Raw genomic sequence first — 13988 nt, 5'->3', positions numbered from 1 at the left:
TAGTTCTTCAAACAGGATCTGATGAAGATTTTTTTTTTTTCATGCCGATGTAAGGTCCACTTTTAAATGATTGTGGCAACACCGCTCAGCTGATTTCTTATCAGTCCCACGTACATGTTCGAATGGCGCGAAATTTTAAAATTTTATTTTTAAAATATTGCAAAATTTTTAATTGGAATTTAATTTTTGGACTCCTCGAATCTTTTGAAAAGGATTTAACAAGACAGAAGCCCAAAATCTGACAAAAAAGAGGAACTAATCTCTGATTTAATCTATCCAGTCTCTGAGAGACAGTCAAGACCAATACCTACACTTATTGTTTTGTCTTGCCTCAGAATTTGTTCGGAAATTTGGTAAGTAATAGAAGTAGATTTTTTTCTTAGTTCAAACTCAATAGAATAGGTACAGAAATAATGGCATGAAATTAAAGATAATCAGAAAAAAAACAATCATCAGTTCAGATATCTTCAAGACTTCATTGCCAGCCTAGTTAGTTTGGAAAGTAGCATAATATGTCTGCCTTGTAAGCAGTAGGTCATGGGTTTGATTCCCACCCGGGCCAGATTTTATTTTGAACGGATATGGTCTGTTTTTGGAATAGCTGGCATTCTTCTATCCTGTTTTCCTTCTCTATTTGATTTTGGGATGATAAAACCCTAGCAGTTAGTTCCCTGTATCATTTTTTTTTCTTTTTTTTTTAAGCAAGACTCCTACACTTACAGCATTGCAAACTAAGTGAATGTACCAGTTTGTCAAGCCACAGGCATTGACATAAAACATTAGTTCTGAAACTTTGTTCTTTTGGCTGCTATGAATAACAGCCAAACCATTAAGTCCTGAAAATTGAAACATTTTTTGAGCTTGAAAAAAAAAATGCCCTCATATAGTAGCTGAACCATTAATTTCTTGAGGTCTGGCCCAGGGACATTTTTGATCTACATAAAGTCTTGAACCTCTCTGCTAAATCTGAGAAGCCTGAGGCTAAAGGTAAAGTTGTGAGAACCACCTGCTGTGTACTGCTGTGCCAAGCAAAAACCCCATATGTCCGAAAAATCGGATTTTTTGGTTTTTGGTGCCAAATGGTTCCTATGATCCTAAATTTTGATCCTATATTTTTTATTTTATTATTTTTTTTTTTTTTCTAAACACCTTAAAAACCACTAAAACGTTTTGTCGTATGTCAAAAACGTATATTTACCGTATAGATTGAAATCTTTAGACTCAATTTCCTGAAAGTAGGGTTTTTTGACATACAGCGTTTTCACTTAGCATGGCAGTATAGCCCTGAATAGCAGATCTTTGTCCCTGAATAACAGCCAAACTGCAATGTCTGGAAACACAACTCTAAGGCACTTTTGATCTACAGAAATTATTGGATATCTGTGTTAAATTTGAGCACCTTTTCATACTTTTTTGAGCATTTTAAAAATTTTGCCCTCATATAGCTACTGAACCATCTATTTCTCGACACCTGGCCCAGGAAAACTTTTGATCTGCATAAATTATCAAACCTTTCTGCAAAATACAAGTTGCCTGAGGCTAAAGGTAAAGTCACCACCAACTTCTTTTGAGCTTTTTTCCTGTATAGCTCTAAATAGCAGAACTTTGACCCTGATTAACAGCTGATCCATATCATGTTGGAAACACAAGCAAGGGACATTTTTGATTACACATAAATGAAATTATTCATTGATCTATTTTTGAAGCACATAAAAATATAGTGCGCTCCACGTTCTGTCCCATTATGTCTTTCCGTGAAGGTGCCTGTGTAGGTAAGAACTGTGTTTGAAGAAGTTTGATAGAGGAAACAGTAACAACGGTTGACCCGAAACCGGAGAGGGGGATAGGAGAAGCGCTAGGTCGCGTGTTCGATTCCCGTCCGGGGAGAACTTTATCTTAAACAAATAAGATTCATTCTAATATTTTTTCATTGAACGTCTATATTTTCTTGTTCACAGTAACAGGGTCGGAAGGCTCAAAACTCAACACAAATAAGATTCATTCTAATATTTTTTCATTGAACGTTACAGAGTATCCCAGATCGACACCAATGGCCGGAAGTGTTTGGCAGCAACAGGCGTTTGCGCTCGATGTTCGTCTTAACGCTCACCGTGTGGCCAAACACGCCAACCTGCGCACCCTGTATATCCGTCGGCGCAATCAACTTTTGCGCGAAAACTCTGCCACCACTAGCGACCAATTGCGCAATGACCAGCTGCGTAAAACGTACATCAAGATCCGTTCACACCTTTTGACGCAGCGATATAACGTGTCACTTGACACTATGTCAGTAAACAGTAAAAGGTAATTACCTAGTTACTTACTCTATGAACGCTTCTTGAAAAAAAAAAGAGGTTTGATAGAGGGAACTGCTAAGGTCTTATCGTCCCGAAAGCGAAGAGAGAAGGAAGACAGGATAGGAGAAAGCCAGCCGTTCCCAGAACGAATCTTACCTTTATATTATAAAATCCACTCTGGGCGGGAATCGAACCCGCGACCTAGCGCTTACAAGGTAGACGCGTTAACCTCCTAGCTTGAAAAAAGAAGAAGAAAAAAAAAACTTATACTGATTTATCAAGGTGTACTGGCATTTGTGTCTAGCATTTTATATTAAGCATATACACGATTAAACTTCCTTTTGTTTCGTTCTTTTCTGCCTCTGTACAAAACAACATGTCTTCTATTTCAACAGTCGAAGTGTCCACAGTGTTCTCAGCACTCCGGATTTGAGTGCCACGAATATCTGGAACGAACAAGTGCTCAGTGAGAACGAAGTGGTACCTACGAGTCAAGCCGAAGCCTCCCGAGCTATTGTCGGAGACACGAGCATATCCGAGAACTATGCGTTTGCTGGCGTGCACCATATTTTTGATCAGCACACAGGTTTGTTTGTTTGTTCCCCCCCTTCTTTTTTAGAGCTTTGATAACTGGTCTTGTCGTCCCAAAATCGCAGGAAGAAAAAGAGGACAAAGAGGACAGCATAGGAGAAAACTAGACTTTCCAAGAACGAACGGCCATGCCTTTTCCACAAGTTTGGCCATGCCTCGGGATGAACTAGCGGGATTCCGGAGCGAAGCGACGGAATTCAGCTAGTCTTATTTTATAAAAACAATTTTATCGTAATAAATGACATGTTTAGGGGAGTCATGGGTAATTACTAATATACAAAGTAAAAAAATTGGCTATGTACAATCTTATATTATAAGAACGAGATCCATTCACTCATTCACATATTCACATTTCACAGTTCACATTTCACACACTGATCGCTCTATCTCCTGAACCACAACACCTAGAAACTGAAATTTGATAGGACTATTCCTTTTATGGTCTAGGTGTGCAATAAGAAAGGATTTTGCGAAAATCTAAACCGATCCTGAGATATGATCAATTTTTTATGCACCACCATAAGAAATACCAGAGTGTAGAACTGCGGGAGAGAAAACTTTTCCTCGCTCGCCTAATATTTGAGTTTCGTTTATGTTTTTAGTTTGATAACTACAAGAGCGGCCATGCCTTTTCCACAAGTTTGGCCATGCCTCGGGATGAACTAGCTGGATTCCGGAGCGAAGCGACGGAATTCAGCTAGTACATAATATGAATCTTAATACTACCTGCCTACGTCCTACCTATGTAAACAAGGGAGAAATACCTACTCTTCTGTTCTCCCCGAGGGGAAACGACCCCCGCCCAAGACTGTCCTACACACCTCCTTACGAACTGAGATTTTTTTTTTTTTTTTTTTGTCGATGGAGGGAATCAAACAGGGAGCTTTCGCATGGCAAGTAAGCACGATACCGCGCTGAATTGACCATGTCCCTATTTTGCCAAAAGAAGGTAAAAAAAAAGTCTTTTTCTCAATTTCTTCACCTTACAAAAGCTCAATTCTTTAATTCTAATCTATCCTCAAAAATAGGAGTTTTGAGTGTTTTGATAAATCATTTTGTGGAATAATCAAACACTTAAAAAAGACATAAAGGATACCAGCAGCAAATTGTTATTGACCGGATGAAAAAGGCACGAAAACACAGGGTGTCCCGTCAGTTCCGTCACGCGTCTCAGGCACACCCGGTCCTGCACACTCCACAGCCTTACACTGCCATCTAGCGAGCACGTTGCTATGAGGTCATTCGAAGCGGACCAATCACAGCCCGTCACGGGACGTGAGTGACCTTGAAATACGAACTCCACGTGAGGGGGAGAGGTGGCAACGTTGCATACGGACATGGTGCAATCGTGCGACACCGCACACAGGCGGGCGCGGTCGTTGTGCGCGAACTTGATCATGGAAACCGCGTCTGTGGGAAGGGAAACGAAGGGAAGACAATGGAAAAAATAAATTTAATGGTGTTAAAAATGTCAGTCTCCCAACCACCAGCATAGACACCTACACCGAAAAAAAAAAAAAAAAAAAAATCTCAGTTCGATGGACCCAGCACCCAAATAGGATGTATTGTGTCTTTTCTCGTCCATCTGATGAAGGGCACACTACGGGATGGGCATGCTACTACACAGACCATACGAGTCTAATATAACAGTTGTTTCATTAGTCCGAAATAAAAACGGCGGTGAAATCACTTATCTTTTTTATCTCATTTAGGATCATGAAATTGCATATTACTTTCCTAAGCTCCAGTAATCAGACGGGCAGTTCAGCAGGGATGGTGGCTGTGGTAAATGTATCTACCGGTATCTATGTAAAGGGAGGAAGTTGTAAGGTGGGCGGCACGGTTCTCAGTATAGCAGGGGAGGCCAGCGGTCAAGTGTTCTGGGCGGGAACTGATCGGGTGAGTTAAGCTACGCCGAGCAAGACCAGTAAATGGATGGGCGACAAGTTTTATCAACGTAATGCGTGGTTTGCAGCAGAGAATATTTAAAAATAAAATTAATAATAATAAAAAAAAAGTTTGATAGAGGCAATTGTAATCACGGTGGTCTTTTCGTCCCGAAATGGAACAGAGAACGAGGACAAGATAGGAGAAAGCTAGCCCTGGGTGGGAATCGGACCAGCGACCTCTTACAAGGCAGACGCACTACCAACCAAGCTAACTATGCTGGCTTTTATTTTATTTTTTATTAATATTTATTAGAGTGTTTTCTTTTTTTTTTACTATGGTTTTTACGTCTTCTCGGCTGGCTATTTTAGATTCACTTTTCGTTTTGATTAGTTAAGGCGGGGGGAAATTCGGCCCTGCAGCGCCGAAAGGAGGCATTGCATTCCCAGAGGGCACATTCCCCATTGGCATTCCGTTCCCAGACATAGCTAGATTATTTGATCCATTCGCGGACATTGACATATTTGATCCATTGTTAGACATGCCCAAAGCGTTCGATCCATTGTTAGACATTCCCAAAGCGTTCGATCCATTCCCAGATGCGTTCGACCCGGGCAGAGGGATGTTGAGTGGGCCCCCGGGATTTTGACCGGGGAAAGGAATCGAACCCAGAGACCCCTGATTGTCGGGCTGACTGCTGACTGGTTGGGTGGAAGAGCTGGGAACCGATACGGACTGCAGGGTGGACAACAGACGAGAGACTTCATCCTGATTGATGTTGATATTGGGGAAATTCAGAATCATCTGGAATGGATTTAAATTTTAAATTAAATAATGTTAGCCTCAATTGTACAAGGTTTTACGCTACGGCAGATTCATATCATAACATACTTGGCTATTTGCTTTTAGTGAACTGACGACCTTACTTCGGCCAGCCATCCACTATCAGGTATCTGGTGGACCTGATCAGGTGTACCTGTCAGATCTACCTGATAATGAATAGAGTTCGGCCATGCCTTTTCCACAAGTTTGGCCATGCCTCGGGATGAACTAGCGGGATTCCGGAGCGAAGCGACGGAATTCAGCTATTAAGCATATACACGATTAAACTTCCTTTTGTTTCGTTCTTTTCTGCCTCTGTACAAAACAACATGTCTTCTATTTCAACAGTCGAAGTGTCCACAGTGTTCCCAGCACTCCGGATTTGAGTGCCACGAATATCTGGAACGAACAAGTGCTCAGTGAGAACGAAGTGGTACCTACGAGTCAAGCCGAAGCCTCCCGAGCTATTGTCGGAGACACGAGCATATCCGAGAACTATGCGTTTGCTGGCGTGCACCATATTTTTGATCAGCACACAGGTTTGTTTGTTTGTTCCCCCCCTTCTTTTTTAGAGCTTTGATAACTGGTCTTGTCGTCCCAAAATCGCAGGAAGAAAAAGAGGACAAAGAGGACAGCATAGGAGAAAACTAGACTTTCCAAGAACGAAACTCATTTGGATAAAGTTTTCCTGTCCTGCCTTGAAAGCCAGCAATGACACTGTAGGACCTAGGACACTGTAGGTGTCTATGCTGGTGGTTGGGAGACTGACATTTTTAACACCATTAAATTTATTTTTTCCATTGTCTTCCCTTCGTTTCCCTTCCCACAGACGCGGTTTCCATGATCAAGTTCGCGCACAACGACCGCGCCCGCCTGTGTGCGGTGTCGCACGATTGCACCATGTCCGTATGCAACGTTGCCACCTCTCCCCCTCACGTGGAGTTCGTATTTCAAGGTCACTCACGTCCCGTGACGGGCTGTGATTGGTCCGCTTCGAATGACCTCATAGCGACCTGCTCGCTAGATGGCAGTGTAAGGCTGTGGAGTGTTCAGGACCGGGTGTGCTTGAGACGCGTGACGGAGTTGACGGGACACCCTGTGTTTTCGTGCATTTTTCACCCAGTCAATAACAATTTGCTACTGGTATCCTTTATGTCTTATGTGATCTGCTTATTTACGAGTTTAACAGTTCAAGTTCAAAAGAATTGATGCAACTTTTATTATGGGTGTATTGCCTCAAAACAGGGCCATAGAAGAGGTGTTTTGTTTTTAAAGTAGTGAGGTAGTTAGCCCAAGAATACGATAGGTATTTTAAACTGCCGTTTCCGAAATGAATTTGCCAGAAAAGAGCTTTTGTAGGTTATAGAAATTTGGGAGGAGAGAACAATTCTTTGGCCTGTAAAATTCCTGTAAAATTTTCATAATAAGGCAGTAAACCCAGGTAAGTAAGGTACATATTTCATTAAAAAATAATTAAAGCATGCTTTTTGCTCATTTACGTATACCTAGTATTAATTATTGAGGAAGAGATTGGGTCTTCAGTGGGTCTGGGAATAGTATGGATGTCCTGGTATTTGGACATCAATACCAAATTTTTGCGATGGTCGTTTTTCGAAGATTTCCCCCTTTAATTATTGAGGAAGAGATTGGGTCTTCAGTGGGTCTGGGAATAGTATGGATGTCCTGGTATTTGGACATCAATACCAAATTTTTGCGATGGTCGTTTTTCGAAGATTTCCCCCTCTACAAAAAGTAAGGAATTTTTTAATGAAAAAAAAAGTATTGATAAGTATTGTTTTCCTAAGCTCCAGTAATCAGACGGGCAGTTCAGCAGGGATGGTGGCTGTGGTGAATGTATCTACCGGTATCTATGTGAACTATGACGAGTCACTTCTGGCGACCAGTGATTACCAGGGTCTCATTATACTGTGGAGTCGCGAGAAACATGAACCTTAAGGTAACCGTTAGGCGTGATGAACGGCTCGTCTTGGAAATTAACCCAAATTTGGAAAATAACTCACACCCATATTTTATGAACAATCACCTACATACTTACTAGTAGTAAGCTGAGACTAACAAAACAAACTACTGGCTCCCAAGTAGCACTGAAGCATGAATTCCAAACATCTGATTGACCAAATTTTTGACTTCAGCCTGACTTGAGAGCGAGAATTTTTGTTTCTAAATATTGGTGTCATATTCTTTTATCTCGAATATTCTCTTATCTCGCAGTGAACAGAAATTATGAAAATCAGCTATGTTTCTGGAGACGCCTAGGAAACTAAGAACACACATATTTGAAAATGTAATAAATATTGGTTTTTTTCTCCGCCCGGGGTTAACTTTACTCTGAGGCGAGGTTCGTTCTTGGAACGGGTGGCTTTCTCCCATCCTGTCCTCTCTATTTTGTTATGTTGAGAACTACATTGTTACAGTTCCTTCTATCAAACCTCCTAAAAAACGAAAAAAAAAAAAAAAATCAACTCACCACACTAGTGCCAACTTCGCGCTGATGTTGTTGTATCCTGAGGTAGAGTTCTCGCTGTGTCTTGGGCAAATGAGCCAACACGGAATCTCCCTCTCCCTCTTCCTCAGACTTGCTCGTTCCTCTTCTTCTCTTCTTGTGCTTTCTGTCCTTGGATGTTCTCCTATCGTCTGAAACAGGGAGAGAGATATGCTACGTTAAAATTTGTGGAAATCAAGTTGTAATATTCTTTGGCTCCCTTTAAATCTACGCTACGTCTCGTCTGTTCAAATCCCAAGTCGCTAATGAAGGAACTTGGCAGATTGTAAGATCTATTAAGGTTCAATATACAACTTATGCTTACTTCGATCCGCCCAAAATATGGTCTCGGAACCGAAGTTTAAAGAAACTCAAAAAAGGTCTTTCCTTGAAATAAAAGAATATGCCCTTAGCTGATAAATACCTACCAGACTGACTGCCAGTGAAACTGGCAAGCATAAGATAGGTTATTTGTTATTTCTAATGAGTGCGGAAAATACATACAACTTTTTTTGACTTCGCGGGGTGTAGCGCTACCGCCCTTCTTAATAGGTTAATAACACAGAAAACAAGATGGAAAAACTCACCTCTTGTCTCTCCATCACTTCCGTCTTCCTCCTCCACCTCTTCATCTTCATCACTTCCCCTCCTCCTCTCTTTCTTCTTCCCCTCCATTTTCCTCTTCTTGGCCGCCCTCTTCGCTTCTCTTTCCGCCTTCCTCTTTGCCTTGTCCGCTTTATGTTGTTCGCGTTCTTTCTTCCTCTTTTCGCGCCGCTCCTCGCGATCATCTTCTTCGTCGTCTTTATCACGATCTTTGCCTTGTCCGCTTTATGTTGTTCGCGTTCTTTCTTCCTCTTTTCGCGCCGCTCCTCGCGATCATCTTCTTCGTCGTCTTTATCTCTATGATCTTTGTCGGCTTTATCTCGGTGGTCTTTGTCGTCTTTATCTCTGTGATCTTTATCGGCTTTGTGTCTGCCATTGTCTCTTTCATCGCGGTCGAAAGCTCTCTCATCCTTATCCATACTGAGGTCCCGTTTGTCCGTGTCTTTCTCCGATTTGTGGTGGTGATGGTGTGACTGCCTATCTGGCTGATTTGACTGTGAAAATTGCTGCTGTTGGAACTGATTTGCCGGGAACGGATTGGGACCGAAGGGGTTGAGCGGGAATTGATTGTTCTGAAAGAACTGATTTCCCGGTGGACCCGAAAATTGATTGGGGAATTGGCCAGGGAACTTTTGTTGGAAGGGCGGGAATGTGTGACTGCCTATCTGGCTGATTTGACTGTGAAAATTGCTGCTGTTGGAACTGATTTGCCGGGAACGGATTGGGACCGAAGGGGTTGGGCGGGAATTGATTGTTCTGAAAGAACTGATTTCCCGGTGGACCCGAGAATTGATTGGGGAATTGGCCAGGGAACTTTTGTTGGAAGGGCGGGAACTGGTTGGCCGGGAATCCCGGGGTGGGTAGAAGGGGATTGTTGGGGTTGTCTTGCGTGTCTTCGTCGGATGGTATGGGGGTTGTGTTCGAGTTGGAATTATCTGTGGACATGGAGGAAAGAAGAGCATGAGAAAATTGAGATCAATAAAATATTATAAATCAAATAAAGGAGAATAGGTTCCAAGAATGTTAAAACAAGAATAGAAGAAATAAATGCCTTTGGGGGCACGATTAACCCAGTGGTAACGCGCTTGCTTGTCATGCAGAAGGATCTATGGCGACCATCGACGAAAATTTGTACTCGTTCTTTGATTGCAGATATTTCAAAGGGTTAAGTACGGGTTAGCACGGTGGACTCTGGATCTGGAGGTTGGTGGTTCGAGCCCAAGACAAGTCATAAAATCTAGCGTAATGTATTAAGCGGAGAATGACATTTGTGGCAAGCATTTATGCTTAACACAAATAAAATTTCTTATTTTTCTATAACTTTCTACATAATTATGTATAACTTACCATCAGGTTCATCATAGTCATAATCAGGCGGATAGAAATCCTGCTGACCCAGGGGAGGGGGTGACTCTCTATTCGCGCCGTGTCCAGACTTTCCCACTTCTCGACTAGGCGACGCGCCGCGTACACACATGAAGTCGTCTTCGTCAAAGTCCTCATCTTCGTCACCAGGGGGCGACAGTGCTCGCTCGTCAGTCTTACGAAATTTCTGTAAGGAGAACAAGAGAAGGCGTTAAAAAATAATTAAATTAAATAAATAAATACTAATTTCGCATTAATTCAAGGCACGTTCTTTTACATCCATGACAAAAGAAATGAAAGTAAAAAGAGAATAAAAAAGCCGAGCGGGAAAATTCAAGTGGCGGCCGAAAGGTAAAGTGTGGTTAGAAAATTTCCGCCCTGGCTGGGATTCGAACCCAGCACCTCCGGATTGAGAGTCAGTGCTCTTGACTACTCGGCCACAGAGGTGGGCCTTTTTACTCGTATTATTATTAGTCCTGGAAGAAATTCTCATCTTACCTTCTCCTTGAAATCAGCATTGCTCTCCACACCATCATCCCATCTCTTCTTCCTCTTCTTGTCATTGCTTATCCTACTGGCACTATTGAATTGATTGCTAGAATTGAACTGGTTCCCCCCGAATTGACTATTAAACTGACTGCCATTGTTCGCACCAAACTGGTTGGACCCGAACTGATTTGAATTCGGTCCGAATCCCTTGGGAGTGACGCTGTCTATTGCTTTCTTATTGGTATTTTCTGTGTTGCTATTGCTGTCTTTCTTGATGTTCTCGTTGTTTTCTTCTTCGTCATCATCCGGAACTTCTCCTTCTTCCAGAATTTCTCCGTCTTCCAAATCGTCATCGCCTTCCGCACTGGAAAAATAGGGAAAGGTACCAAGTTAGGTCGTGGTGCCACTACATTCAGAATTAGACAGGATTTTTAGTCTGCTGGTCCGTAGGTAAGTAGGTATACTGTAGGACTTATTTCGTTTACATACAAATACAAATCTGGCCGGGGGCCTTTAAGCAGGGAGCATAGCAGCCTGAAATTTCCCTTGCTAATAATAAAATAAAAATAATAATAAAATAAATAATAATGAAATAAAAATACGAGCTAGGGAAACTTTCAGGCTGGTGTGCTCCCTGTTTAAAGTCCCCCCGGCCAGACTAAGCTGGTCTACTCTCTGTTTATATTCCTCCAACCAGACCATTAATATGGTGGATAACATAGATATAGAGTACTATAGAGGTGACTGGTGACTACAGAAATCGTAATATTTATGTACTCTCGTATACGTAGGTAGGTACTACGCACATAATCATTCCAATCATAATCACATAGGTAGGTATGTAGGGTACGGGTTGTGTAATGGATAGGTATCTCGTACGTTACGTAGGTACAGTAGGTATTTTGTGTTGGTAAAGTAGGTGCTAGGTAGGTAGGCACCGGGATCAATGTACAGACAACCAGTCTCGTATTTTATGGGGGACATCAAATCAAACTTTTTTTTCAAGATTTCGAACTTCTTTCTTTTTAGAATGATGGAATTTTCTATTTACGTGAATTGGATCTTTCGATAAGTCGATGATATTTAGATACGAGAATTGTATGTAGTGACGGCATTTTAATTGAATGTGTCTTCCGAAAGGGCAACCAATGTCATATTTTCATTGAAAAAAAAACTAATGGGCATAAGAGTATAATAAATTCTGATAGGTAGTAGGTAGTAGGATACGAGAATTGTATGTAGTGACGGCATTTTAATTGAATGTGTCTTCCGAAAGGGCAACCAATGTCATATTTTCATTGAAAAAAAAAAAAAACTAATGGGCATAAGAGTCATAATAAATTCTGATAGGTAGGTAGTATTAGGTACATTTTGTAGGTACAAATAATTCGCGTATTCGCGCCATACATTACCATTTTTCCAACATTACTGCAGCGCGATGTTTTGCCTACGTTCAAGAATAAAGGCGTTCTTTATTCGGTACGATTCATTTCAAAAGGAGCAATAAAAATTAATTCTAAATCGATAACATTCCATAATAATTAAAATTAATATCATTCATAATAGATACGTTTAATTATAATTCACATTTTACTGGATTAGGATTACTGGTTTACTTGAAATTTAAATCCCACGAGTGAGAGGGAAAAAGTTCTCTCTCGAGGACATTGGAGAAAAAGAAAGGGAAGGTGGGAGAAATCCCCTCATCACACGTTCCTCTTTGACCATTCTTCCCCTACCATAAATTATCAGCTCACGTGGCAACACTGTCTCAACAAGAAAACACGTTCAAAAGAGAATGCACGATTGAAACAATGGAGAGAACTCGAGAATGGCCGAAAAGAAAATTCGATGAATGAGGTAAACAAGCATTGTAATAGCTGTAGAGATCCAGATTATTTTTCTTACTTTCATCGTTGGATTTTTGTATGTATGCACGTACGATCGATAGATTCAAGAAGAGCTTCACATGGCTTGTATGTCACTTTACGTCCCCTTGAAGAGTCTGACCAAAAGATCAGGCCTAAAGGTTTGGGGACCTCAAATGACTTATATATCACGCTACCGTCTGCCAAGCGTTTGACCAAAAGATCAAACCTGATTGGTAAGGAAACATAAAAGGTCCGCCAATAAGCCAAAGATTGGTAAGGAGACAGAAAAGGTCCGCCAATGACTCAATCTGTTTCCTGCTACAATATTGGTTACGAATATCAATTTTGAAACGAAAAATAGTCACCTGTCAAGGAGCTACCTACGTTTTTACTCTCAATCATTCAGCCTCTAGAGACTCTAGAGAGGCCAAAACAAAATCCAAGGGAAAGTTCCAAGTATTAGAACTTTCAATTAAAGGTATCCCAAGAGCTTTTTCGTCGGAGAATTACGTGAGCTATCTGGTCGAGTGGAATTATTTTTCTTGACAGAAACGTTGCTGGAGCTTTGAAGTGAGAAAACTGAATGAAGTACCCTAGTGTTCCCCATTTTTGCTTTTCGTAGAGGAATGGACTTTGAAAACTATAGCCAGTTACTTTAACATTGTAGACACCGGTTAGTCTGGTTGTCTGGTACCATTTGAAGAACAACGATCGAATTGAGGCCTTGTTAGCTCTGAAGGTAGCGCGTCTTGTCTTATAAGCGCAAGGTCTCGGGTTGATTCCCGCCCGAGGCGAGTAAAAAAAAAAAAAAAAATCTCTTATCCTGTCCGTCCTTCCTTTATTATTACAATAGTAATAAAAAGGTATAAGGGACAGACTATTGTATTCGCTTCGGTGTCGTCTGTCTATCTGTCCCAATAGAAGGACTTATCCAAACCTGGTCGACCTATATATCAAATTAAAGGTCTTTTAACCAGGATCACGAAAATGGTGGTAGGTACTTGTTCTTTTTTAAAGATTGGTAAGGAGACAGAAAAGGTCCGCCAATAACTCAATCTGTTTCCTGCTACAATATTGGTTACGAATATCAATTTTGAAACGGAAAATAGTCACCTGTCAAGAAGCTACCTACGTTTTTACTCTCAATCATTCAGCCTCTAGAGACTCTAGAGAGGCCAAAACAAAATCCAAGGGAAAGTTTCAAGTATTAGAACTTTCAATTAAAGGTATCCCAAGAGCTTTTTCGTCGGAGAATTACGTGAGCTATCTGGTCGAATGGAATTATTTTTCTTGACAGAAACGTTGCTGGAGCTTTGAAGTGAGAAAACTGAATGAAGTACCCTAATGTTCCCCATTTTTGCTTTTCGTAGAGGAATGGACTTTGAAAACTATAGCCAGTTACTTTAACATTGTAGACATCGGTTAGTCTGGTACCGTCTTGTCTTATAAGCGCAAGGTCTCGGGTTGATTCCCGCCCAAGGCGAGTAAAAAAATAAATAAATCTCTTATCCTGTTCTCTTTTTTTCTTCCGTTTCGGGACGATAAGCTCTCCATTGTTAC

At 41.2% G+C, this 13988-nt stretch overlaps 3 protein-coding genes across 5 annotated transcripts in view; 1 reads left to right on the top strand and 2 right to left on the bottom strand.

Moving 5' to 3' along the window:
• LOC103525033 (stress response protein nst1-like) overlaps nucleotides 1–9666 on the bottom strand; it is a 40286-nt gene extending 30620 nt beyond the window's left edge. The window contains exons 1-3 of one of the 2 annotated variants that reach the window (XM_026820164.1): nucleotides 9365–9666; nucleotides 8919–9180; nucleotides 8688–8826 (exon numbers count right to left, since the gene is read on the bottom strand). In XM_026820164.1, the coding sequence (XP_026675965.1) occupies nucleotides 8688–8826; nucleotides 8919–9180; nucleotides 9365–9648 (685 nt within the window). In that variant the 5' untranslated portion in view covers nucleotides 9649–9666. The other variant, XM_026820163.1, reaches the window with a different exon arrangement.
• On the top strand, nucleotides 188–7811 carry LOC113465565 (WD repeat-containing protein 13-like). Of its 2 annotated transcripts, none has more exons than XM_026820181.1 (5): nucleotides 188–353; nucleotides 2031–2304; nucleotides 5946–6136; nucleotides 6427–6740; nucleotides 7416–7811. In XM_026820181.1, exons 2-5 carry the CDS (start codon nucleotides 2051–2053, stop codon nucleotides 7551–7553), a joined length of 897 nt encoding a protein of 298 aa, XP_026675982.1. In that variant the 5' UTR covers nucleotides 188–353; nucleotides 2031–2050; the 3' UTR covers nucleotides 7554–7811. The 2 variants fall into 2 exon arrangements, with proteins under 2 accessions (XP_026675982.1, XP_026675987.1); XM_026820186.1 differs by lacking the exon at nucleotides 5946–6136 and adding an exon at nucleotides 2693–2883.
• Nucleotides 9667–10027: 361 nt separating the features above from the next.
• LOC103525016 (translation initiation factor IF-2-like) lies at nucleotides 10028–12410 on the bottom strand. The gene is made up of 3 exons (XM_026820113.1): nucleotides 11970–12410; nucleotides 10567–10921; nucleotides 10028–10255 (listed from the first exon to the last, which is right to left on the bottom strand). Exons 1-3 carry the CDS (start codon nucleotides 11981–11983, stop codon nucleotides 10028–10030), a joined length of 597 nt encoding a protein of 198 aa, XP_026675914.1. The 5' UTR covers nucleotides 11984–12410.
• Nucleotides 12411–13988: the final 1578 nt, after the last annotated feature.

The sequence above is a fragment of the Diaphorina citri genome, unplaced genomic scaffold, assembly GCF_000475195.1.
Source record: "Diaphorina citri unplaced genomic scaffold, Diaci psyllid genome assembly version 1.1 scaffold7, whole genome shotgun sequence".
In the NCBI taxonomy this organism is placed as follows: Eukaryota; Metazoa; Arthropoda; class Insecta; order Hemiptera; family Psyllidae; genus Diaphorina; species Diaphorina citri.
This window is presented reverse-complemented; position numbering and strand designations above follow the sequence as displayed.